The sequence below is a fragment of the Falco rusticolus genome, chromosome 3 (genome assembly GCF_015220075.1).
Source record: "Falco rusticolus isolate bFalRus1 chromosome 3, bFalRus1.pri, whole genome shotgun sequence".
Lineage (NCBI taxonomy): Eukaryota > Metazoa > Chordata > Aves > Falconiformes > Falconidae > Falco > Falco rusticolus.
Window position 1 is genome coordinate 27,179,344 of NC_051189.1, and position 26,793 is coordinate 27,206,136.

The 26,793-nt window shown below is 48.8% G+C and overlaps 1 protein-coding gene across 2 annotated transcripts; it reads left to right on the forward strand.

The window, feature by feature from the left end:
* Positions 1-94: 94 nt before the first annotated feature.
* Positions 95-24,563, forward strand: RRM2B (ribonucleotide reductase regulatory TP53 inducible subunit M2B). 2 transcript variants are annotated; one of them, XM_037379852.1, is made up of 9 exons: positions 95-203; positions 4,754-4,909; positions 6,489-6,605; positions 7,568-7,701; positions 8,750-8,844; positions 11,219-11,352; positions 14,527-14,631; positions 15,740-15,853; positions 16,334-24,563. In XM_037379852.1, exons 1-9 carry the CDS (start codon positions 150-152, stop codon positions 16,484-16,486), a joined length of 1,062 nt encoding a protein of 353 aa, XP_037235749.1. In that variant the 5' UTR covers positions 95-149; the 3' UTR covers positions 16,487-24,563. The 2 variants fall into 2 exon arrangements, with proteins under 2 accessions (XP_037235749.1, XP_037235750.1); XM_037379853.1 differs by lacking the exon at positions 95-203 and adding an exon at positions 268-4,446.
* The last annotated feature ends 2,230 nt before the right edge of the window (positions 24,564-26,793 follow it).

Here is a 26,793-nt window from a genome sequence, read left to right on the forward strand (position 1 = left end):
CGCCGCACGCCCGGTGCCGCCGGGCCCCTCCCCGCCCTGGGCCCACCGGCGCGGGGTCCCCGCCCCGCCCGCCCGCCCGGGGGGAGGAGCGGCCGCGGCCGTTCCCCTTCGCCCGCCGCCGCCCTCCCGCGGCCCAGTCGCCGCCGGCCATGGGCGAGCGGCGGGGGCCAGCGGTCCTGCAGGAGGCGGCCGGGCCGGGGCGGGTAAGGCCGGGGCCGGGCCCTGCGGCGGGTGTCCCGGGCGCGCAGCCGCCGCCGCCCGGGGGAGGTGTGGGCGTGCGGGTGGCTCTGGGGGGCAGCGGGGCGGCGGCAGCCCAGCCCTGCGCGCCGCGTCCCAGGCCTTGCGCCACCTGCCTGTCCGGGGCCCTGTCCGGGCCGCCGGCGCCGCGGCCTCCTGTGCCGCCCGGCTGTCGGCAGCTGCTGCCGCCTCCCCGCCGGGCCAGGCCTCCCCGGGGAGCGCGGGGCTGCCACCGGGGGGACCCGGCCGCGCTGGCTTCACCCCCGCCCGCCCTGAGGACCTGCTGGTGCGGCTCCGTGTGGCGCCCGTGACGGCCCTGGGAAGGGCGCAGGGTCGCCCTCACGTCCTTGCCCCGCAAGGGCTTGGGCGGGTCGCAGCCCTCGGGCACCGGCGCCGCGGAGGCCACTGGAACGTGCGTGTGGCGAGTAAAAGCGGCCGGCCGGGCTTCGGGCCCCGGCGCCGGGGGGGGGGCCTGGGCAGCGCCGGGCTTTGCCTGCCCGGGGCCGGTGCCCGCAGCCCCCCGCGGGGCAGGCCTGGGTGCTGCGGGGGCTGGCTGCCCAGCCGCGACCAGGGGAGCCCGGCCCCGGGGGGTGCCTGAGCTCCCTCCTGGGGCTTCTCCCCGGCGCGACCCTGCCAAGGCAGGCAGGGGTGTGGGAGGGTGGCGGATCTTCATGGCACAGAGCCCCACGTGGTCTTCCCGAACCTTTGTGTCTCAGCAGTACTCAAGTTTCCAGAAACTGGGCTGTGCTGTGTTAGATACAAACCTAAAAAATCCCAGAAAACGTTCCCCCCTGTGAACAGCAGAATGCTGTACCCACTGTGAAGCTCGTTCTGGCCTGCCGGAGGCAAACGGCCATCCTGTGCATCCTGAGCGTAAGGAACCAGCAGCGTCGTGCTGTGCGATGGGTGCTGCCTCTTCCCGGGGTGCCGGCGATCTAACCAGCCTCGCTGCTGGCATGGTCTGCACCGCCCTGGGCTGCCTCAGAGCCACCTCTTGCCTGGGTGTGAGAGGGCTTATGGATACATATCGTGATGGGCCTTGAGCTTTTTCTCTGGCAACAACTGATAAAGGGCATATAACTGAGATACTTGCACGCATAGGCCAACAGCTGTTGCTGTGCGATGGTGGTTGTACCTGTGTATATATGTTAATTGTTTCCTAGTTTGCTGAATTTAAAATTAATGGAAAGAGCTTCAGTACCACCAGGCAGTCTTTGTTGTCCGTTGAATTAATTGTCACCACCAGAAGAGTTTAACAGTTGCAGAATAACTGGGGTATGATATACTGGAGTGCATCTTGCAAAGGGCTGATGATTAGGAGACTGGAGCATCTGTCACATGAAGAGAAGCCACGAGTGCCGAGACTGCTCAACCTGGAGAACAGAAGGCTCTGGAAGATCTCATCAGTGTGTGTAAACACCTGATGGAAGGAATAAAGGAGATGCAGCCAGGGTTTTCTCAGTAGTGCTCCATAATGGCACCAGAGGAAATAGGCATACATTGAAACACAGAAGGTTCCATTTGCATGTAAGAAAACACTCTGGTTTTCGTCGAGGTGGTGAAATGCTGGCACAGGTTGCTCATAGAGGTTGCATGATCTCCATCCTTGGAGATATTGAAACCTCAGCGGGACATGGTCCTGGGCAGTCTGCTCTGGCCGACTCTGCTAGAGCAGAGGTTGGGCTGTGCCTGCTAGCTTCAGCTCTTCCGTGCTTGTCTGAACGGCAAGTAGCACATTTGCATTACAAACTGGACACTATTCGTTATGATGATGAGTGTTGACCGTTCTGTGAACCATCATAGGATCAGGGAAAAGATCCAGGGTGCAGACTGAAAGCGGGAGGTGTATTGCCCTAGTGACTGTTACCTTCTCCAGCTTCCCGTACCTCTGCCAGTGCCCCCCGGGGCCAGGAAGGCAGGGCTGGGAATGCATTGTGTCCTTCAGCACAAGGTGGTGGCTGTTCTGAAGCCCTGGCAGCACTCCGAATGTGCTGTACATCCCAAATTGAATTGGAGTAGTATCTTCCATGAATTTTCAGCTGAGTTGTACCAAGACATGTACTGCGTTAACAAACAGGAAAGGTAACGAGTATTGCTTTTGATAAAACTTTTGCTAAGAGGGATGGAAGCCAAAATGGAGAGACTGGACTGTCTTGGGGCCAGCAGCTGTCTGGTTGTCAACTAAGAAATCAAGCCTGCTTGTGAAACTCCTCTCTACCCCAGAAGGGCTTAGGGGAGGTGGGAGATAGGTTGAGGAGAAGATTCCAGTATGGTGTAGTTTCTGTGGGCCGACCCTTCCTTTATTAACATTTAAAAAAGCCACCTATTTTTTAAAAAAACTTGTACCATTTTCCAGAACTGTGTGGTAGTCCTCTTCGAGGTCATGCCATCACTCGGAGTGTTTAGCTCCAGGAAGCTATCCTTCTGCTGTCCTGCCATCAGGGCTTCCCAGAGTGTACACACTGTGTCACAGACCTTTTCTTCTCTTGCCTTTCTGTCTCGCTGTGTGCAGACAGTATTTCTGGTGTGATGATCCCTCTCTCTGTGGTCTGCAGCGTGGCAGCTGTTAAAGGCCATTGGAAAAATGATAAATGCTCCTTGTCTCTGTGCTGGTCTCTGGTTTTCCTGCCATACTGGAACTTGGGTTTTCCTGTGCTCCACTTCACTTTGGTACGCCAGAAGTACTTTTCAAGTTATCTCCTGGTGTTATGGGCCCTGCCTGCTGGCTTTTCAACGACTTGGGAACAGCAAGGCTGAAGTTAGTAACTGCTGATATAAACACTTGGGGATAGTCCTCAGGTAGCATAGGAAGAAAATGCTGGGCTAACGAGGAAGACTTTGGCAGTGGTTCCTTTTCCAAGGATGATGGCTGGTGCAGAAGCAGACGGAGGGGCTAGCTGCATGGCAGGCCTGGAGAAGGTGCGTGTTAAGGCAGGGTGCCATACACACCGGGCCCAGACTCTCTGCGGCACTTCCAATGGTTTACTGCAACCATCTCTGCATCCTGGCAAATGCAAAAGGTTTTGCGCTCTCGTGGCCTTCAGCAGAGACTCCGTAAGATGATGCTGGGAAATCTGATGTACTTGCATAATACTTAAAAATATAATAAAGTGGTAAAATTGTAACCCAGAAGGTGCTTCCTGGTGTGTTTGCTTTGTGTATCTGTGGTACATAGGCCAGCTATCCAGTGTACATGTGTGTGCGTTTGTTAAACGTGAGCAGAATTATTTGTTTGAGGGTATTTCCCAAACTGAAGTAAAAGATTACTTTTTACTGTGTGAGTGGCTACAAGCAGACTGGGTAGGGAAGGGACTTTGGCACCTCCTAGGAGCGCGGTAGCAACGGTATTTAAAACCTTTTGCTCCCCTTCCCTGCTGCATTATATATAGTACCTCATACACTGCCTGTGGTTAGTTATCCTCTACGGCACTGTCAGCAGGATCTCAGAACTGACCCAGAAAGGTGTCCTGCTGGCTAAACTTTTGATCAGTGTGAGTCACCAGGCCTTCTGGAGAGGTTGTTATGTGCTGTCCTGACAGCTCTTCACAATGGTTCTCTTCAGTAGGTGCTTGGTGATGTGCCTGGCAGGATTGCTGTCTGGTGTTGATCCTAGGAGCAGATGTCCCCGGCTGGAGGTGACATGAAGGCCCTACTCACAGAATGCCCTCTCCATGCTGCTGTTCACTGACTTTGTCCTAAACACCAGCCATCCCCACCTCGGGTGGGCTGATAACTCTCTTGAGGAAGAGCTGTACACAGGCATTCTCTGGAAGCCCTGACAGAGGAAGCAGCGTGGGGATGGGTGACACCAGGCAGGGATTTTTCTGCTGCCTGTTGTTGGAAAGAGAGGCACAGAGCTTCATATCGGCGCTCAAGGGACAGTCTCCAGAGCAGCCTCTGGAGCTGTGCTGATGTGCAGGCTGCCTTCTGCCCACCACAGGATTGCACACATGAACATCCACACAGAGGCTCACTGAGGCACAGGGCTATTCTTCCACCCAACAGGATTAGTTGCTGTGATCTCTTGGCATTTTTAAGAAAGTCCATCCAGGCCCAGGTGGCTGGATTTGGAGGTAACCTGGGTGGTGAGCCTCGCAGAGCTGTGCTGGATGCTGGCTGGCAGCAGTGTGCGGTGACCTCTCACCTATCTCCCCGGGTGCAGTGCTGCGGTGACTGATGTCGTCTCCCGGGGCAGATTTTCTCCTTGCGGTGGGAAGGGCTTTCTCTGCAGCGTGCAGGTGTCGGGCGCTTCCTGGTGCTGGCACAGCTGGGAGGGGCGGCTGGTGTTAGCAGCACTGGGTGAAGCTGGGCAGACGGGTAGTGCTGCCACCCCAGCAGTGGGAGCACAGATGGAGGGTGAGGGCACAGGTATCCCAGGGATGAGTAGAGCATCCACCTGGGGTGGGCAGGTGAGTGCCTGAGTGACATGGGTGGCTTTTGGACCACATCTTTGGGATATGGGGAAGAGGAGGAGTAAGTAATGGCAACGTTAACCAGAACTGTGCTTTATCTTCAGAGCTCCTCTCCAAGCGTGCCTGAAAATGGCTTGGACCCTGATGAGGAGCCTCTCCTCAGAAAAAATCCCCGCCGGTTCGTCATCTTCCCCATCCAGTACCCAGACATCTGGAAAATGTATAAACAGGCGCAGGCCTCCTTTTGGACAGCAGAAGAGGTGAGCCCTGGGGCCGGTGGGTTGGCACAAGGCACTCAGACCGGGGTCCTGGGGCTTCCTTCCTAGCTCTGCTGGTGGCTTCTGTGTTGTAAGGGTTGGAGTTAGTTGCATCAAACATGAGGAAAGCTGCTTCCATAGGGCAATTCGGCAGAGCTGGTTTAGGGCAAGATGGAATTGCATCCTGGGGCGCTTCTCTGGCTATAGAGGGAGCCTAAGTTAGATAGCTCTGATTTGTGGACAGATAGCTCGTACCCTGCTCTGTATCTGCAACTAACTCCTCGACTGTGTAAGATGCCCTGGGAAATTTCACGTGAATGCTGTTCTTTAATGTTAGGCACTTAATTTCCAGAAAGTTGGTGGTAATCGGGTATTTTCTAAAAATGCTTCTAAGTGACTCCTGATTTCCCTGGTTAGATGCTTGCCCTGTGTTATAACGCAGGCTGTAAGGTTTGCCCCGAGGCTGCTGGTTAGCCAGACCTCAGCAGTCCTCAGGTCACTACGTTTGCAGCAGCAGAGGCTTCTGAGTGCTGCAGTGATCTGGAGAGGTTACCTGCCAGCGGAGCTCGTTGTTCCAACTTGAAGCTTCTGCAGTCTTTGCTCATTTGTGAGCAGTGACCTGCCATTGCAGAGGAGTGAGCTGCAAGCGCTGGCAGGGTCTAAATAGACCAGAAAGCATCCTGGAATGGTGAGGCGCAACTCTCCGTGAAAATGCTATTCCATTGCCTGCCTGGGAGACTTGTGCCCTGTTGCAGTAGAGATTGGTTTAAACTGTTAAGAAACGGCATTTAAATCCTGCCTTACCAGCATCGCCCTTTTACCATGTTACTGGTTCCTTCTTACACTGTCCTGCCATCTGTCAGTGCATTTCCAAATGAACTGGAAAGTTAACTGTAGAACTGGTTTGTGTGTTTATATACACACACGCATATATGCATATGTAATTATGTATTGCCTTTGTATTTTTCACATCTGGCCCTACTTAACTGCTGCTGCAGTTCAGAAATCCCTCCAAAGAAACAAAAAAGACCTATGAGAGGGAGGTTGTGGTTTTCTACTGTGGCTAGAGTTCAGTCTGGCAGACGAGAGCAGTTGCAGTGTTCACCCTGGCACGTTCTTTGGCAGGATGGAGGGCAAACATCTGCCAAAGGCAAATGTCCCCTCGGTCCTTCTTTTGGCACACCTGGGTACAAGTTCCTTGGAGTACCAGCATTTATTTCAAGTAGAGTTTAAGTGTCTCAGAGTGAGCTCTGCTTGCTGGTGTGTGTTTGTGCTCATGACAGGAAGATACAAACGCTTCTCAAAATCTCATTTTCTCATAATTCAATAGACACTGATTTTTATTCCAAATTACAATAGTGTAAACTGCAAAGCAAGCACGTTGATGTTACTGTTGTAGAGGGAGACGTCAGTACTGTGGTGTGTCTGCTGTCTTTTACAGTCACGCGTATTTAAATCCTCTACATATAAAGATCTGAGAGCAAATGCCAGAACTCTGCCTTAGTTATTTGACTGGGCTGCTTCTGTTCTTACAGAATGACAAACTCAAAAGGCCAATAACGTTCTTTTTTCTTTTCATTAGGTTGATTTGTCAAAGGACCTTCCTCACTGGAACAAGCTGAAAGCAGATGAAAAATACTTTATCTCTCATGTTCTGGCATTTTTTGCAGCCAGTGATGGAATTGTAAATGAAAACCTGGTGAGAAGGCTTTACAGAGGGCTTGAATACTTACTCATTTTATTGGCTTACTGGCTTTTCTTTTGGGTCTTCTCACATTAATGCATAAGTTTATTAATTGTGTACTTTTTTTTTTCTTCCCATCATTTCACCTTTGCTCAGGGGAGTAAGCAAGTTGTTCTGGGACCAGTGCCTGAGTTAAATTTGGTTTACTCTGGTCAGTGAGACTCCAAATCACATCACTCTTGGACACAGTTTTTAAGTTCACCCTTCTGCCTGGCTGTGTTGATCTGCATTTCTCAGTGACTTAATAGAACCTTACACTTCTTCCCATACTTGTGTTAGATGAGAAGTAGGGAAGGGTTGTGCTGTGCCATGCTCTGTCATCTTCATTTTGGTAAAATCTATCTTACTCTCACTGAACAGCGTCCTAGAATCTTTTAGGGCTGCAAGTGGGTGCTGCTAAAAAGGTGGGGAAATCTTTCTGCTGAAATCAGTTCTGGGCTGCAGAATGTCTCATCACAGCTTATCAGTGGTATCTGACTGCAAATGCCCCGTTTAGATCTTGAATGTCTGTAACATGCAGAATATGTCGTAGTTCATGTGCATATATTGCAGAAACACATCTTATGTCATAGTGTTTTATTTTTTTTAACGATGAACAAAAAGTCTGAGGCTTTGTTCAGTATGAAGTGTTTACTATTGCAATATTTTGCTGTTGTCCTGTGTATGTGTGCCCTCATGTTTCACTGCAGCTCTCTATCCAATATGCACAGCAGGTGTGTTTACTTATTATAGCTAGCTTGCTTTATTTTCTTCTGCACCACACCTGTCCTGTTGACAGACCTGTGAGTAAAGCAGGGCTGAACTGCTCCCATCCTTTCTCTGTGGTAGAGGTTGATTGTCTCTCCTGCTAAGCTTAGAGTACTGTCACGCAGGACTGGTTTTACTGTACTCATTGCTGTGCTTTCTGGTTTTGATAGGTGGCACGTTTCAGTCAGGAGGTGCAGATCCCAGAAGCGCGTTGTTTCTATGGCTTTCAGATTCTCATTGAGAACGTTCACTCAGAGATGTACAGCCTGCTGATAGACACCTACATCAAAGACCCTGAGAAAAGGTAAACCTCTAGAAATCTGTCACCTAGTCCAGCGGCACCACTGTTGGGCAGCAGCAGCTGTCTTCTCTTTCATCCTGACTTACTGGGGGAGTTGGGGGTAGTTCCTTAAAGCTTTCAAGGCCTGCCTGCCTGACCCCCAGAATGGAGAGGACTATTACTGACCAACAGACATGCGTGGGAGTGTCATTAATGTTTGTGTGGATCTTTGAGTACAGGAAGTGCAGGCAATGTGAAATGCTCTTAAAGGTTGGGACAAGCTCCTTATGGTTATTTTGCTCCTGAGGTGCTTGTTCTGACATCAGCAAAGGGTTTGCCTTGGGGAACTGAGTGCTCATGATCCAACAGGTGTTTCTAACTTATGTAATCAATATATTGCATCCTTTCAGCTTTTTTGTTGTCGGTGTTTTTTCATACAACTTGAACTGCTTTTTTTTGAAATACTGGGTTCTCTGGAAAGCCCCATCACTTTTGTTGTCTGGAGAACTTCCTGGTTTCAATAGTAGTACGTTTGAAAAGAAGCACTTTCCCTTAGAGGGTCCACCATGGCGATGGTCAGGCAGAGCTTGGTTGCCCATGGTGGCATCCTGCGTGGTGACAGTAGGAGGAATGCAAGATTTCCTTTCAGGTGTTTAGCACAGGAACAGAGCCTGTGCCCGTGGGAATTATCTGGTTCCTTTTTGTGGAGCTGGGCAGGATGAGGTTTAGCTCGGTGTCTAGGAAGTGGCTGCCATCTGGCTTGGAGTCTTGAGAGGCAGCATGGTCTGATGGGTGGGCACTCCTGGGGTGGGACATTTCAGTTCACTTCCTATCTGCAGCTCACCTCCACTGAGACCTTGGGTTTGTTGCTTACTGCCCATCTGCCTCCCTGTGTCCTTGTTATTGGAGACCATCACCCCTTTTGGGTGGGAATGGTTTCTTACTTGGGTTAGTTCAGAGTCTAGTGTAATGGGTGCCTCTGCCTGGTGGAGCCAGTGGGGACAACCAGAGCAGATATATACATAAATCCATTCTTATTATTTTGATGTTTTCTCTTTGTTTTCTTCTATAGGGATTTCTTATTTAATGCTATTGAAACAATGCCTTGTGTCAAGAAGAAAGCAGACTGGGCTCTGAAGTGGATTGAAGACAGAGAATCCACTTTTGGTGCGTAGCTTCTTAAAAACTTGTGTTGCACATGTCACAAGCTAACCCTCTGGGAGTGAGCTGCATCCCTGGGACATGAAATGAAATTCTCCACAGATGTGGCGTGTGGGTCTCTGGTTTAACTAAAGAACTGGAAGTAACTTCTGGTGAGCATGCGTGTTTTTATCTTCAGCTAAAGTGATGTAGTAATGACAGTGCTCACTAGAATCATGTTATGAAAAATGCTTTGGGTTTCTCTGTCTTTTTTTTTCTTTATACCAAATAAGCCTAGTTTCTTCAGTTTTTGCTTGTAGACCTTGTTTTCTAGGAGTTACAGGTTTTTTTCACCCAGTTGTCTCCTATTTTGTACTCTGGTGCTCAGAACTGGGCAGCTGGAATCTTGCAAGTTCAGGCTTTTCCTGTGTTCATGTTCACACAGACAAATTCCTGTGTGATGTTAGCCCTTTTTTGGTAACAGCATGACTGAGCCTGAGCAAAAAAGGGTTCGAGAATCGTTTGTCTCTGGTGTTTCTGATTTGCTCTTGGGACCAGGTTTCTAGCTTTTGTACCTCATTTCAGAGCTGTGACACTGGCTCAGCTTCTATCGGTGTGGTGCAGGGTGTCCTTTCCAGGGTTTTGCATGCAGCTTACGATGTTGACTCTGAAGGGTGTGTTGTAGCTGAAATGAATAATGGTCAGACTCTGGTGAATTTTCTAAACCAAATATCCTCCATACTTAGAGAAAGCATAGGAGATGGAAAGACTCAGCGAGATGAACAAAATAAACCTGAATATCATTATTTTGCAGTATTTGTTGTTCACAGCTCTTGTTTGAGCGAGGTTCTTTTTGTAGCTGTAGATTCTCCTGTCCTGGAACATCCCACTTTCTCCCAGTCTGCCTTTGCTTCTTGTGTGTGGAGCCTCATCTTCATCTCTTTCATTTGGCTTCCAGCAGTGTGGGATATGCCAAGAATCAGAAGGTTCCCAAACCCAAAAAACAATATCCCCTCCACCCCCTGGTCCCCAACTTCATGCATCCTATCCACATTTTTGTAAAGTATATTTCTGCTCTTCTGGATTTTCATCTTATTGAGAAAACTTCTGAAGTCTAAAACATTTGAGGGGGCCAGGTCTTCCAGATTATGAGATACGATATATGAAAGTGGCTGGCTGGCTTGTTTGCTTGGTGTTTCCTTCCAGCTTGGGGACCTGGCCTGCAAGTGGGTCTCCACAGCTTTGGGTGGTCTCTCATGCTGAAAGTTCAATTGCCATATTGCTGTATCTGTTCTGTGGAGTCTCAGCCTCCCAGCGTGTGCTCACGTTATGTGGTGCTGCTGGTGGGTAATTTTTGTTTCAGCATTCATTTGTATTATAGCTAGTCAGGTGGAATATAGTAAAAACTGTGTCAATATTCAGTCTTGTGCTTCATTAAATCTATCTTGTACGAGCAGCCTTCCTCCAGTCCTCTCTAGAAGTAACATAAGAGATCTTTAGTGTTGCCAGACAAATTATTCCCCTAGAAGCGTCATAGAAGTTACTAAGATCGTGTCACTCTTCACGCTTTTTTTTCTAACTTGAATTTCTTCAGATGAACCAGCAGATGGCATTTGCATCCCATAGAGGATGTGGGACATTTGGCTTTTTTGGGGTTATTTTCTTTTTTAAACAAAATTCTATGCAGTTCTCACTGGAAGAAGGCACCAGCACTTAATGCAAAAGGTTTTTGTGTTAGAATATACTCATGGATTTTTTGAAGCTGTTTAAAATAGAGCACATCTAATGATGTGTCTTTACCAAGCAGTCAGATGGTCTTGCAGTCTGAAGAAATACATTCCTGTCGAGAGTAAGGAGAACTGGGACCAATAATGCTGTGTTTTCCCTTGATGAAAGGTGGGATATCACAAATTGTTGTTTTCTTCTTGATGAATTATGGTCTGTGGTCTTCCACTCTTGCAAGAATATGGTTTTGTGTAGATTCTCAACAAGCAGAAATTCAGGTGTAGGATTTTCTGTTTAATTTATAGAAGGCTGACTCTTCTCTCAGTTTTGTCTATTAGTCATACAGCCATTTTCCTGCCTTTTAGGAGAAGGCGATGAAGGACTACCAATGTCATGGCCACTTTGGACAGTTACATTCTTTCCCTTCCGACCTGTGACAGTTTCAGTGGGTGCCCTGGTTCTTCAGTTCTGCTGGGGTTGCCTGTGGTTAAGTGCTGTTACATGTGTATACCCTGTATGCCTCAGGATGTGCCAAAAGATGCGGTCAGATACGGCACCTGGTGCTGCAAAGGGGTTTACTCCTCTCCAGCATTGGTCTGTCTGCTGCAAACAGTGCATCTTCCTGATGAGCAATACGCTATTTTGTGTCTAACTGAAAATGTGTTATGTTAAACAGGTGAGAGAGTGGTTGCCTTTGCTGCAGTTGAAGGCATCTTCTTTTCGGGTTCCTTTGCTGCTATATTTTGGCTGAAGAAAAGGGGCCTGATGCCTGGACTGACTTTCTCCAATGAACTTATTAGCAGAGATGAGGTAATTTGTCATGTTCTACATACTGTCTGGGAAGGAAAGTGAGTTTCCAGGGGAAGGGCAGAATTATATTCACGAAGATCCCATAGTCTTGCCAGAGTGGCCCACCTCTGGTGGCAGGGAGGGTTGAAGCAAGGGCAAAGAGAGCCGAAGGCAGTATTTGGGTAGGAACCAGTGAAAAAGAGAATCCAGCAGTGAGCAGGGGATGGATGTGTATCTGGGTACAATGGAGCCTTTTTAATGTTGACAGTGGTGGAGGCCAAGGAGGCTGTAGTAGTCTGAGTAGGTTCTCTGCTAGCCAGCGTCAGCAGTAGGGTTTTCCAGGGAAGGTCCACTGTCCTGGTAGGACAGAGGTCCTGGTTACCTGCCAGGTAACTGCAGGCCATGCTCTCTAGAGCTTCTCCTGCAGTAATCCTTCTGTGACTGCTTTAACATCACCTGCCAGACAGCACAGAGAAGAGAGGTACTTTCTCCAGAGCAGTGCCTGACCCTGTTCCTGCAGCCTGACGGAGGAGCTGTAACTTCTGACATGTATGAAGATTGGAGTCCTGCGAGGGAGCAGGCTATTCCCAGAATATTTGTGAAAAGGGGAAAGAAGCAGACCTCTAGTTAAATGTTACTAATGAACTTACAGTCTTAGGTGCTGCTGTGTCCCCCTGTTTTTAAAGGGAGTAAACAGAACTGTTAGCAGTACCTCAATGCATAGTATGATCAAAAGGGTGGACTTTTTGGATTGAAGGGGATGTTTCTTTTCCTGTGCTGTGAAGGGAGGCAAAGGCCTGGCTGTCTTAAGGACTGGTGTGGGATTGCATAGTCTCCTGCTGCAGTGGGGGCTGGCTTGGGCAAGGACCTAGCTAGGACGTGACTCGGCCTTGCTCTCTGCCTTAGCTGCTGCAGTCGAGTTCAAGTGGCCTCCTGTACCTCTCCCCATCTGCCCCTAGTTGTGGGTCCCAGAGCTTGCAGACGGCCTTCTGCATCTGCCGTCTAGCCAGCTGTGGTGGGCTGCTGCAGTAGCAGCAGGTAGCGCTCCCCTCCATGTTCTGGTGTTCCTGTGCAGCGATAGAATCTCCTGGGAGGGGCAGCTGCAGAGCTGCCTTGGAGGGGAGTGCTTCTTAGCTGAAGATGTGATGTGTCTAAGGGGCTGTGTGTCAGCACACTGAATGTGGCAGGCCACGTGCTGACAAGTGCCCTTTTCTTCTCACTGCTTCCTGTGCTGCTGCCTGCCAGCTGGCAGCGGTTGCTTACAGTTGGGGCCTGTCTTTAAGGCATCGCACAACTTATGGTGCTGTCAGCGCTGAAAAAGTGGAAAGACCAGTTTTGTGTACAGTATAAACATGCCAGTGGTTTGAACTTAACAGGGTTGGTCTAAAAGAATCAAGAGCTTTATCATAATGGAAGTAATTTCCATGGATTTGATAAACTGTTTTGAAAGGAGACATCTTACAAGATGCCTTTAATTTAAAAGACACTTTTGAAGAAAGTGATATGATCAGTAAGCAAAACCAAACAGCTCTTCAGCCTTGACCTTCTTTGTGTCTCCTGTTTCTGAGTCATCATGAACTGATCCATTTGAGTGAGGAGGTATTTGTTTGTTAGAAGGATCATTTCTATATAGTTCCTCTATACAGCACTGTGACTGTACTTCTCTGCAGAGCTGAGCACCAAAAGACTGAATTTTTCTTGAGCTCCGCTGGCGTAATTCCAACTGCAGAGCTGTTATGAGGGGTAAGGCTTGGTGCACACAGCACCTGCATTGCAAACCAGGAAATGCTGTTACAAAAGCAGTGGCAGTAAAAAGAATCCACAGTGGAAAACTACATGAACTGTTTTCTGATGCATCTGATCAGATAAGTGGTTAATGCTCAATATGTTTTTTGAGCTGCAGGCTCTGTTCCCAGGCTGTTCTTTGAGCTGGTGCATCTCTGATTCTTAAAGGTGCAAAGCCGCTGGGAGCACCAGTCAACGGAGCATACTGGTTTGGGTGAGAAGCCAGGCATGTCCTGCATTGTGCTGGTGCTGGTGCCCTGGACAGGACCGCAGGAAGCCCTGCAGCAGGCAGCTAATGCTGTCCCTAGAGGGGGAGTATTCCCCCGGTTATGTTTTATTTCAGGGCTGTTTCATGACCTGAATCACTACAAACACTTCGTAGCCTTTCTGAAAAAGATTTTGCTGCTTGGTTTTTGTTTTGACCCTCGTTAACAATAGCACTCGTAGCCCATAGTCTGCCAAATCCTTCTGATGGGTTTCCACTCTGGGTGTGCCCTCATGGTGCTTGTAGACTGTAATTACCACCTTGCTGTTGAGAGGAGAGATGGTAGCACCGTGTTCCTTTAGTCTAGCAGCGCTGGCTATGGCTGAAACCAGAGGCTCAAGCTGTAGCCAGGCAAGCTCAAGTAGCGACTGAGGCACCTCTTGGAGCAGCTGTGTGGTACCCCCCCTTGGACTGTGAGGGATCGCTCATCTGATGCGATGTTATCCAGTTATCCAGACTGGAGGTTTTTCTGGAAATCTTGGGAAAGAACACAATTTTCTGGGCTCTGTACAGGATAGCTAGGTGAAATGTAAAGGTGGGTTGAGTTGGGGCACCGTAGCCTGAAGCGTCAAAACCCTATGAATGTTGTGGCGGCACATTCCTTGCGGTAACTGCACGTTGTGTGGAGAAAGAACTTGTTGGTCTTGGATTTTGTGACTCTAATCTGAATCTTCCTTTCTGAAAATTCTGTGAGGAGAAGCAAGGGAAGAAATGCTACTAAAAGAACTTGAAACAAGTATTTCTGTACAGAAATCTCAAAGCAGAGAGCAGGTAAACAGTCTGTTAACTAGCAGGTAGTTTTGCAGGTCTTGACGTAGGACTCTTTCTGCAAATCCATCTCTGAGAGGCAGGGACCCAGCAGGGTTCTTTGTGGGATCCCTCACAGTAAAGCAGCTCTCAAAAATATGTACCTGAAGAAATATGTATGCTGAGCATTATTTTGGCGTAGGTGGCATGTGTTGGATTTCAGATCTTACTAATTGGGCTGTAAATTAAATGCCTGCTACACGTGGTAACATTAAGACTGTCAAAGAAGCAGGAGGCTAGGAAGCTTCAACCTGAATGAGGCTGCCCCAGCGTAAGTGCAAACTATGTGGAGGAGGGAAAAAAATTACTTTTTTTTCCGTTGTTCTTTGTTGTTTCAGGGTCTGCACTGTGATTTTGCTTGCCTAATGTTCCATTATTTAGTGAACAGACCATCAGAAGAACGGGTCCGTGAGATCATTGTTAATGCGGTTGAAATTGAGCAGGTAAGCCCAGCTGTGACAGCACCATGGGCAGCACAGGACCAGTCTTATGTGCAGAAATCAACAAATTAATTTCTAACTTTTGAGATTCCATATTTGATACTTGACTCAGGCCTGGATCCCTGATGCATTATACCATCCTGGCCCTCTTCTATAATGGTTACAATAAGAGTGAGGGACTTTCTGATTCAGATGTTGAGCAACTGGGAGAAGCTGAAGCTGGCAGCTGATTTCGTCCTTAATAATGGAAAAGAGGAAAGACCATCTTTAGTACAGAATGGAATAGTTCCAGTTGGAAGGGACCTACGGCAATCGCCTAGTCCAACCACAGCTGTCTCTTACGGAAGAGTTTGTTTACCTCTGTCCTTTCAGGATTGTTGTATCTCCCTGCTGTGTACACATCCCTGCTTGTCCTCTGGAGAAGACAGGGTCTGTTCTGGCCACGTGTACCATGCTGGGCTCTGACTTTTTCTGAGGCTGCTGTCAGGTTCTTTCACGTGAAGTGCTACCACCCATCTGCAAATACAAGTTTCTGCACTGCTGAGTGTTTGGCAGGATTGCAGTTTACTCTTTCTTTTCTGCTGTCATCTAGCTACTGTGATGATGATGAATGCCCCAGCTTTGCCTTACAATGCTGTCTGGTATTGCATCGGTGCCTAAACATACACATGGCTGGGTTCAGCACTCATATATATATCACTGTCCTCTCTGGTCTGTCATTCTATAATGGCTGGAACCCGAGGAAAACTGGAGGTTTCTGGATCTGTTCCTGCTCCCACTAGTATGGTCTGTCGGTTTTATTGAAGTTGAAGCTCAGGCTTACATTGAAACTTGGGATGTTCCAGGGGTGTAGGGAAAGGCAGGTGAGAGGGACAGTAATAAAAATTCTCGTGCCTTTTCCAGAAAAACATGCTAAAAATAAAGGAAGATAGAAACAACTACTGAAAACAGAAGACACTTGTTGATTTTAGTGATGCAAGTTATTTATTCAGACAACTGCCTGGGGAGCCTGGAATATCATAAATGTGTTACTGTGAAGCACAGGCATCTTCTCTCCTTTTCCCTTCTTAAATTTCATTTCTCTAAATGTCGTCTGTATTTTAACTTCTAGGAGTTTCTAACAGAGGCGTTACCTGTAGGTCTGATTGGAATGAACTGCACTTTGATGAAACAATATATTGAATTTGTTGCGGACCGGTTACTTATGGAACTTGGGTTCTCAAAGGTAAGAGGTGCAATCGTCCAAAATGCTGGCCTGCCAGGACAGCCCAGGAAAGCTGTCAGCACAGAGCAGTGCTTAATGTGCCTGGGAGCAGGTCTTATTTAGCGCTTGCACTTTCTTTGAGTGACAGCCGAAACCACAGTATTAATACATACGCTTCACTATTTGAAAGAGCAAGAACAATTTAGGCCATTGTTTCCCTTCAGTTGCTCTGCAAGTTTGTAATGGGAAACTTAATGCTGTGCTCAAGTGCTGAGGTGCTCGAAGGATAATAAGCACCTTGCGTGGGTGAACTTCACCATGGACCGAACTCCTGGGGAGTGACAGGACTGAATTTGCTTGGATAGTTGTCCATAGATTCTACAGCACGTTACAGCAAGGGATGATCTAGTTTGAAAGGGTTTGACTGTTCTGTTTGTTGGGGTTTTTTAAAGCAGTGTTCCCCTATCAGAACACCGGTCTAATAGTGTTTCCCTTCCTTAGGTCTTTCATGCAGAAAACCCTTTTGATTTCATGGAGAATATTTCTCTGGAAGGAAAAACAAATTTCTTTGAGAAACGGGTTTCAGAATATCAGCGTTTTGCTGTTATGGCAGAAACAATGGACAATGTCTTCACTCTGGATGCAGATTTTTGATAACTTGGCAAAAAATGGTGACTGTTTCCCTCTTCTCATCTCACTTTCTGCTGTGAAGTTGTCTTCATTTCCTGTCCTGGAATGGGAGTCTGCTGGAATTTGTTTCCTGGGTTTTCATGTTGTTTGAGGAGTAAATATGTTTCTCTCCATGTCATTTAAAAAAAAAAAAAAAGGGGGGGTGTGTGTCCTTTTTAAAAAATTTATATGACTTCTTTTTAAAATTATGGCCTTTTTAAGATTCCCTTGACTCAGTTGCTGTGATTGCTGTCTTTAAAAATGACCTGGATACTACTACTTTTTCAAGATTTTGTTTTAAGAAAGCAAGCTACGTATTTACCTCATGTTAGAGTATTTTAATCTAAAAACCAGATGAGGTAACACTCTATGTATATATGTTGCTATAAATTATCTTCACAGTCTATTTTCATGGCTATAGATTTGGTCTAGAGTAAAAGCTGTTCTCTTTCGTCCTGCTGCAGATAGGGTAATAAGTGAGTGTGGGAAGACATTAATAAGGTTTGAACTTCAATATCTTATTAAACCCAGGGATACAGTTTGATCTGCCCATGAACCTGGGTTCTGTCTGAAAACGTTTTTACTCTAGTTGCAAAACTGATGGCTGTTGGTAGGGGTTTAAAGCAAATACAATTTTTGTCTTACAGCTGCTGTTGAGCAGGTTAGTGGCTTTGAATGGTCCTTGAAAAGGCAAGCCTGTTAGTACTGGAGAAGAAAGACATCCTGTAGTTCTTTGGCTTGTGCTGCCTGTTTGTCCCTGCTTCTCTGAACAAGTGCCTTATTAAGTAGTCTGTAGTTGCGCTGAGTTGCGATCGGCATCGGACACTGGAACAGCCAGCTCTGGGTGTTTCCTCTCTTCCCTCTGTTGTGCTGGGTGATTCTCTCATTCTCAGTTTCACTTGTGTGTTGATAGGGTGAGCAGGCCTATCATTCCAAGGGGTTATCCCTTGAGGTGCTACAAACGTACTACTTGGGCTGTAAGGAAGCACTGGTAACGTATGGAGGTGCTTCAGGTTGTGTGTTTCATGTGAGCCATTGAAACCATTGTCACAGAAGAGCTTCTGGAGGAAGGTATTGTACCTTTCAAAAACAAAGTAGTATGGATTAGCAGCATCTTACAAAGGGACTGCTGTTTGGATTTTGGTGTGTTCCAATGTGTGCCAGAAAGCTTTTTTTTTAAAAAAAACTTTTTTTGTTGTCAATGCAGAGAATGGAGCGATTGGAAAATGGCTGACGTACTGCAGTGGTACTTGCGATGGAAGGGATACTATTCACTTGTAGGTGAATTTTATTTGCAAATAGATGTGCTCAATTTTTTCAAAGGCAAAGTGAGTGTACATCAGCTAGACAAAGAGTTCTGCTTTGTTAAACCCAAGCATTTTTTCATAATGTTTAGCGATTTGTATCAGTCTTTCTTTATTGTTGCAGACATCTTGTGCTGCTTTCAGTATGCTTGGCATGAGATGGAACCGACAGCCCAGGGTTATCAGTGATGGGGTGGTATAAGTGATATTTCCCTGCTAGCCCAGATCAGGCATAGCCCTCAGTACCCTTGTTCCATCAAATAGGTCCGCTGCCTTCGCATAGTTCCTAGTGAACAATTGTTCTGGTGTAAAAAATAAGCAGCAAAATGGACTCTTTTTGTTTGGTCTCAGTGAAAGGTTGTATGTAATGAGCATGGAAGCAGGACAGCTGGTTTTTTGTTTCCTAGAGAAGAGCCTGCATCATTTGACACATGGTACTTGGGAGGGGTAGAGGGAGCCTGGAGAATACAGAGAAAAGCTGAAGCTGGTGTCCCTCACTAACATCCTGCAACTGCAAGAGAACTATGGACTCAGAAAAATCCAACGCCTTTTGGAAATACTTTGTTGATGGGGGAGAAGGAGAAAATGTTGTAAATGGGTCTGTTGTTGGAAGAATGGAACCTATTTTTATGTCACTAGAAGTACTAAAAATGCATTTTGTTTGAGTGTTGTGAATTAAGATGAGAGTATAGAGAATATCCAAATATGAAACTACTATGTGCTCAGGTTCTGTAAATGTATATGAGATACCAAAGTCTGGTACAACAGCTCCCACTCCATTTGTGTGTAAAATATGTAGTTTCAATAAAACTTGAAAGTGGAGAGGAGCATGCCTTTGCTAGTGACATGCTTTCTTGGGAAATCTGAAATGATAAAATTGGGCCGTGCTGGAGTAAGTTGCTGTTCACAGCTTTTGGGTTGTGGGAGAAAGTTACGAGTACTCCATACGCTGTCTTGCACTTTGTGAGCGCTCGACTTGCTGTTTCTTGTTCCTGGGAATGGGATTTGCCGTCTAGGGAGCAAGCAAATGTATTTTCCTTCTGGAATTTTCTGGCTCAAGGGTGTATCTCTTGGGAGACCCTTCGATTCAAAGAAGAGACACTCCAGAAACGCGATTTTGATGGGATGGTATCTGATATATCAAGGGCATTGTGCCCTTGGGTCAGGCACCCTGACTGTGCCTGGACATAGCAGCCAAGCGCTGGCCAGCTGGGTCCAAGCTGGCAGAGGTTCACACCTGATGGCACCTGTGCGCTCAGGGGTGTCAGGTCAAAAGTCTGGTCCCTGCTCCCCTTTGTGCCTCCTGGTGACAGGCAGGAAGGGCAGAAGGTTGCTTCCTCTTCCATCAGTGCTGGGTCTTGGGCAGAACCCATGTGCCTCCGAGCGCTCTGGTGGGCAAGCTGGGTCTGGCTCTGCGTGTCTCATGATGTGGTTCATCACGCTTAAAAAGGCTTGATGGGGCTGCGTGGGAGAGAAGGTGCGGTGCATCCTGTCAGTGTATAGTCTGTGTGTTCTGGGTTGGAGTGCGAGGCTGGTGCACGACTCGCATTATAGCCAGCAGGACAGAGAAGGTGCTTCTGGGTGGTTTGTCTCATGGAGGCGGACATGTCTTCAATGGTCAGGTGAGCAGATACATGTCTCTGGGGGCTGCAAGGGAAGCTGAGGCTCACGGGTAGAATCCCACCTTTTCACATCCAAAACGGCCGCCGTAGCTCCCGGGGTTCTCATTTCAGCGGACACAAGGATTGTAGCAAAGCCCAGGGCTTGATGAGCAGCAGCCGCAAGCGACAGCGTGCTCCCAGCCCTGCCTGCCCGTCGTGAGCCCACTGCGCAGTGCAGCGTGTCTGTGACTACTCCCAGCCCTTGCTGGGAAAGCAAAGGGGGCGAAGGCAGGACAATTAGCAAGCTCTTGCTGTTTTTTGACAGCCTGGAGACCGTGTTGCTGGACTGGTAAGATTTTTGCAGCAGATGAGGACATGGTGTGCGTGGCAGCGCAGCCGGAGCCCTGGCGGGCTGGCTCTGCACCACGTCAGTTCCTTGCCCTAGCCTTTGAACGTGGCTCCACAGCAAGTCTGGCCTCCCTGCCCAGCTTGCCCCAGCAGCACCTTCCTTCCAGCCCTTCCGAAGGGGTGATCCGGGCTGGTTTACCTCCTGGTGGAGCCCTTGAGTCAGCTAATACCAAAGTTTCTGTCGCTACATTCTCTAGAGCTCCTTCTGGGAGAGAAACGGTCACCGGAGATGCTGGTGTGTTAATATTACGTGTGGCCCTGGATGTGTTTGCCAGGAGGAGGCTTGTGCGACGGGGGACCGCTCTGCGCGCTGTGCTCTGCAGAAATACACACGTGCATCTATAAACTTCGTGTACGTGCATCCCGATGTACGCGTCTGGTACACGTAGACGTACGCATACACGTACGCAAAAGCAGAGTTGAGGGGGAAGCCTTTAAATGTCATGTTTCAGCAAACCCTCTCCCTGGAGCAGAAGGTGAAGGTGGACACTGCTGTTGCTGCTATTCCTGGTTTGCTGGCTGCTGCCTGCCCTGCTCCTCGCTGCCTGGGCACGGGTGACAGCAGTGGCACAGCCAGAGGCTTCTTCTCCCATCCCATCGTACGTAATCTGGCTCTAGGAACCAAGGCTGCCCCCAAGCCCTCTAACCAAAATCTTAAGCGCGGGTTTTATCGGCTTAAAATACAGGTAAATCTCAGGAATGGCCGTGTTCAGCCAGTGTGGAGCGCACACACCTGCTTTGAAGAATTGTAGATGGTTCAGTGTAGCCGTGTGGATGGGTTTGGGAATTCCCTGTTGCATTTTGACCCTTCTAATGAAATAAAAGTGACAGACATGGGATTTCTATGACAGGCAGCGGTTGCTGCCAATATCGCAGCTCCTTGTTGGAGCTGTGCTGACTGGGGTCTGCTGCACTGCAGTCTTCTTCCCAAATCTACTTGAAGGGCTTACCTGGGAAATGTCCTTCCCCTGGCACTGCTGCTGCTTTGCCTGCACCATTTAGCACAGTGCTGGCTGTAGTGTGGCTGCTGGTGGGTTTGTAGGCACAAATCCATATCATCAATCCCTTTTTTTTTTTTGTTATAGTACGCAGTTTGGGTAGTGTTACTCTGGGAATGTCCCCAGGTAACTGCTGCAGCGTCTCTAGTAAGCTTGCAGTACAAGGAGGTGAGCTGCCACAGCAAGCTGCATGGACCAGCCTGGCATCGGGGTGAGGTGTTGACTCCTGCTATTGGGGACAGGTCACCTTTGGGCCTCGGTGGTGCCTGTTCTTTTAGCGAGTGCCTCTCGCTGCAGAGGCAGGAGGAGATCCTCACAACAGATGATGAAAAGGGACCGAGAGATTAATGAAAAGATGGTTTTTTGGATGCTTCCATGACCTCACCAGCAGGGACCAACTTTGGCTCCTGTTCCTCTGGTGCCCAATGAATGTCAGAAAAAATCTGTGCCAGGCACAGTGACTGCTGGATGGCTTGCTATGTTCTGCTCAAAGCCTGTCACTACAAGCCCCTCCTAAATGTCATCCCACAACTCCCACTCAGTGGCTACACAGAGAAATGAAGCTGCTGGGACGCTGTAAGCAGCTCTGCACGGTTGCTTCTCTGCCCACTCTGCGTGATGGCTGGCGTGGTGATGCCGTGACCTTTCAGCTGCAGCTCAGGCTGAAGCCCTGCCTGGCTTGGGCTCGGCTCTTGCTGAGCCCTGTGTGCAGCACCAGCACCAGATGAAAGGTCTGTGGTGAAGCAGGGGCTGAGAAACCGGGGCAGATGCTGACAAGAAGCACGCTTGCTCGCCCTAGCCTGGGCTTGGAGTAGGCTGCACGTTCATGTGGCTGGTGTGGTTTTGGGGGGCTTTATTTCAAGCCCCCCAAGCAAGGTCCTGTTTCAGGTCATCCATAAATTATTCCTTTTAACAAGGAGGCTCCCAAATTCACACTGCAGGCTCTGGGTGAATGGCAAGGTAGTTGGTGGGTTATTTTTTTTCTCGTCAGTTGGCAGATCCAGCAGAAGCGTTAAGAACAAGTCTCAATGTGCAAATAGTTTTCACTCATCTGGGGAAAGCCTCTGGCACCGCATCCTAACCTGAACCTGAGCTGCAGGGAAACTTTGGCTGCCCATCGTCGTTCCTTAGCTCACGGATGTGGTTCAGAAGCGATGATACTCGGGTTGTTTTATAAGGAAATGCAAGAACCCTTTCCGCAGCCGGTGACCTTGCGATGCAGGGGGTTGTTCGGGCTCTCCGCCTGTGCCATGTCTGCAGGTCTGTTACCAAAGGGCCCGCCCAGGGCTGGCTGGTGGTGGTCACCCATGCTGGCCCCCGCCGTGGGGCACCCGCAGAGCAGGGTGGGCTGTGCTGCTGCTTGCACAGGCGGTTTGGAATGGGAAGTTGAAGGCAGACTGAGGTGGCACATCTGCCACCTGCTAAGAGACTGGGACCACCCAGGGAAGGGCTGGGGGCTTCTGAGGCCAGTGATGTGCCTCAGGTAGAAAAAGTATGACAGGCAAAAGATGTGCTGATGACAATGGGAGTGACAGCTGGTTCACTCCTCATTGCTTAGGTGCCAGCAATTGTGCGACAAAACCCATCATCATACACGGACTTGTGTGGTCACTCATGTTCTGCAGTTGCTTTCCTGATGGCTCCATCACCCCGACTCTGGGGAACTGAACCCAATGGTGAACAGCACAAATATTGATGAATAAATATTCACTAACAGTACTGAATAATAATACTAGTGGTACCATCTGCTCAGTTGGAAGTTATGGCAGAAGCACCTTTGAGGGCGTGGAAAATCACTAGCACTGAGAAAAGTTACTGCCAGTGCTAAATCCAAGGAGCCCAGAGCAGACCTGGGGGGAGCCTGAGCCCCAAGAGTCTCAGCCCCCCAATGGCTGTTGCCACTCTGGACTTGGCAGTGACGATAGCAAAGGGCCACGGCTCCCTGCCTTGAGCTCCCACTTGGTGGCGAGACCCTTGTTCCCTGAAGCAGGGCCAGTGCATGTGGGCAACTCCGTGTGGACGCAGGATTCCGAAAGAGATCATTTACAGCTTTGGAAAAAATAAGATTCTGTACCAAACTGAGTGTTTCATTACTAGGTTGCTAACATTTAAAAGCATTTCTGTGGGACGTTCCTGGTTTATTTGCTACTGAGATAACTTCTTCCAAGCACAGACTTGCTTTGAAGTGTCCTGTTCCTCGTGGCATAGAGCAGGACGGGAGAGGCAGCTGTACAGCAGCTACTCCAGACCAGAGCTGGGTCCAGGGACATCTCAGCCACCTTCTGATGCACGGAAGCTCCCCCCACACTTGCCTTTCTCTCGGACATCGCAGCTCCGCAGGTAGGAGGAAATCTGGGCTGCTGCAGCTGTAGGCTAGAATGGACTTTAAATGAGGCTCCAGGAAAGCAAGGGGGGTTCTTTGGAATATATCTCAGCTGGCGAGTTCCTTCTGCCTATGGAGAAGAGTTTCTGTTAACGAATTTAAGCCAGGTTAGTGAGTAAAGGCTGTTCAGATCTTGGCTGTGGGATCCCGGGGCAGCACAGCATGATAAAAGCCACGGTGCAAGGGAGTACTGGTTTAGAGCTACAATAACAAGCATTTCTGCCACTTGAGAAGAGGCTTGTCTATCAGTTATTGATTTATTTTTTCTTTCAATTGAAGTGAAATAGAGTTAAATTACAGCCTATTAGGCTGACTGCAGAACTGAATGTGTTTATTGAATGACTTCATAGCGTGTGTAATTGCCTGCTTCGGAGATGGGTGTTACGACAAGCCCCGGTAGAGCTGCCTCACTCCTTGCAGTACCCTCCGTCTCCTGTTTATTCATCCCTCCGCAGGCTAATGGCACCACATGTGGAGGGGGGCCTGCAGTACTCTGTCCTGCAACCACTACTGTATGTGCCACATTTTTGGAGGAACACCTTGGAAAAAGCATTTCTTTGTTTGTTTCTCCAAGATTCCTGTTATTAAAAACCCCTTCCGTGCAGCTGGACCAGTCTGCTTGACTTCCCTTGTTAGATGCGCAAGGTGTAAGGTCCAAAAACGTTTTCCCAGCTTCTCCCATGTTGAGCAGAGTTTGAGGGTGAAGCAAAGATGTCTCCTGCCTTTGGAGCCACTTTTGAAAGGATAGCAGCCAGCTGATGCCACAAGCCCTGTGGCTAGGCAGAGGTGTTGAGCCTTCCTCCTTGCCCCCCCCCCCCCCCCCCGGTCCTCCTGAGCTATAAGGCAGCGGTCACATCGCTGGGATGCGCATCCTACATCTGGCACAGGCAGGATGTTTTATGGCTTCGATAGGCTGCTGAGGCTAGACAAAACTCATGGGGAAACGCTGTGTGCAGCTGCTGAGATAAATGCAGATGTTTTCACAGTAGGATGGGGCCTATTGCAATGTCTGTTTGCAACAGAAAATCACTGGATAGGAATTCTAACTAAAAAATAATTGTACTTTTAATTCTGTCTTGATTTTTTCCATTTTTTTCTGCTGTCTGGTTTTATTCACCTTGGGCCCATTAGATTTACATGCTTTAAAAACATGAGGTTCCGAACAGGTGTGTTAAATCTCTTCTGCCACTTAATATTAATCTACATGTACTCTTGGAGCTGCTGTACTTTGTGGTATGATACCTGAATAAGCAAATCTTTCTCTCCCACATCCATTAGATGTAAGGGGCAGTGGTAGCACATGCTGATTGTATTTTAATCTCAAATGGTCTTACCCAAACCCCATAAAACTGAGAGCAATTGCTACCATTTCTGTTTCCTTTGTGTCATGGCTGCTAATTTATTTCCCTGTTACAGCTGACTGTAGGTCCCAATTAACAGACTCTGGTTATTCTCACTTCAGCCTCACAAAAAGGCCAATTTTTGCCCAGGAGTAGGAGAGGGATTTTTTATTATTATTATTTTTTCTCCATTTACTCTGGCTTGTGGGGCTGAAAAACGGAAGTTTATGACAGTTGCATGTGCATCAGTGATGTTCAATGTGAATGCTGCTTGTGCAGGATGGCCGTGGCTGGGGTGGGAAGCACTTCCAGTAGACCTCAAAGATGGGAAGGCAGACCCTCACCCAGGATGCTGGTGAGCATCATGCAGAGCCACTGGAAACATTTGACCCAGTCAATACCCAATGGGTAAGAGGAAGGAACTGTGGCTTTGGTGCGATATGCAGCTATAAAGTCCCATTCTTTGCTCTTTCTGCATAAAATAATACCTATACACAGGTGAAGTGGAGAATAAGTTAGGATGGAGGTGGGGTTTGTACCATCCTGGGCAAGTATTTACATTTCCTGAGGGCCAGCAGTGTTTCAGACTACACCAAAACAAACACCCATTAAAAAAAAAACAAACAACAAAAAAACCCACCCAGAAATCCATGCAGTTGCAAGCCACCAGCACAGCATGCTGGCCCCCGAGCAGTGCTGTGCTGGTGGGATCCAGCCCTGCAAGCAGAACCTGGCAGCAGTACATCTTTACAGCCTGGTGCCTGCTAGCAGGTTGGGAGCTGACAAAGACTGGCTTAAACAGCATTAATTTCTTCCCCAGCAGCCACCTTGAAGACCTTCTCTAAAGTGAATTAATTGTCAGCACCAGCTGTTGTGGTTTTATGACAACTCTCAGATTCTTGCAATGAAAGGTGGGAACAGAAGACCACAAGAAGATGAGAGATTTTGGTTCAGAGGCAGCAAGTGTCTCCTGGGATCTGTCCATCTCTGCAGGGCAGGCCGGCTGCCAGCTCCTCAGGCTTGGGCTGGAGGCAGCTGGTGATGTTTGTAGGAAGGAGCTCAGCCACCCTGTGCTTGCAGCTACCCTCCCCTACAGCCCCCCTTGGAGCAGCCTGCGCCATAGCCCAGGGCTCCTTCGGTTAAAAGGCTTGCAGTAAACCTCACCCACGTCATCTCCCGGGGCCATCGCATGGCAGGGAGCGTTTACAGCTTCATAAAGTGCATTTGAGAATTCTTGTACATTTGCCAATAAACTTTCCAGGAGTAAAACATGATTCCACCTGAGAAGGGTTTTTGCAGCCCGGGGTTTTCCTCCATGGACAAACATGCGGTGGTCCAGGACTGTGTGTTCGATTAACGGGGCACTGCTAAGCGAGCCCGGGTGCCAGCACTGACCCGCACGGAGAGGTGAGCAGCCCAGGCTGGAAAGTGCCTGTGGGTTTACCCAGTGGGCTCCATTACGGGCGCTTACCCTGCCGTGTTTCTAGAGGGGTGTAAGGAGAAGGAGATGTCTGTGGGAAGCGCAGGCGTGCCTGTGAGACAGCCACAGCAAGCACTGAGCTCTGCAGCAGCTCTGCGCTGTGGCTCAGTCTGCTGGGACCTGTGCGTGCCATTGACTGTCTTTCTATTTACATGTGCCGTGAGAGGAAGAATGAGAGGATCATGCAGAAGGCAAATTTACTTTGCAAAATTAAAAATAAACCCCAGCCCCCTGCTCAGCTGTTCTCTGGCATCTACTCCTACATAGCAGGAGCATCTCCAGTGACTCTCCCTTAGTGATTGACAGGTTATTTTTCCCCGGGGACGCTGGCCTGCCCAATGCAGCACCCTCCCATGCGGAGGTGGCCACCAGCTGCTCCGGGGTGCTGGCAGCTCCTCCTGCTCAAGGGCTGGCACAGCCAGTGAAGAGTTGTGTCCACAGGAGGGAAACGGCACCAAGAAACCTGACATCTCCTTCCCTCCCTTCACCCCTTTGAGCAGTGCTCCCTGCTGCTGCCCTGGATGGAAACCAGCCCCTCCATCTGATGGCCCCTGGCATGGGTGCTGTCCACTCCTTTCTTGTTTTGGGGCCACTGAATTATTCCCTAGAAGAAAAGCACTCTCCCTAGAAGAAAAGCACTCGCTTTCTGTCCAGAGGCAGTCTGCTGAGGAAGCAGGTGGGTGCCAGTGCCATTGCACTGGGGCATTTCACACACACCTTTTTGCTTTGCAGGGGCAGTGGGCTGTCAGGTAGTGCTGACCCTCTCCGATGAGCAGAG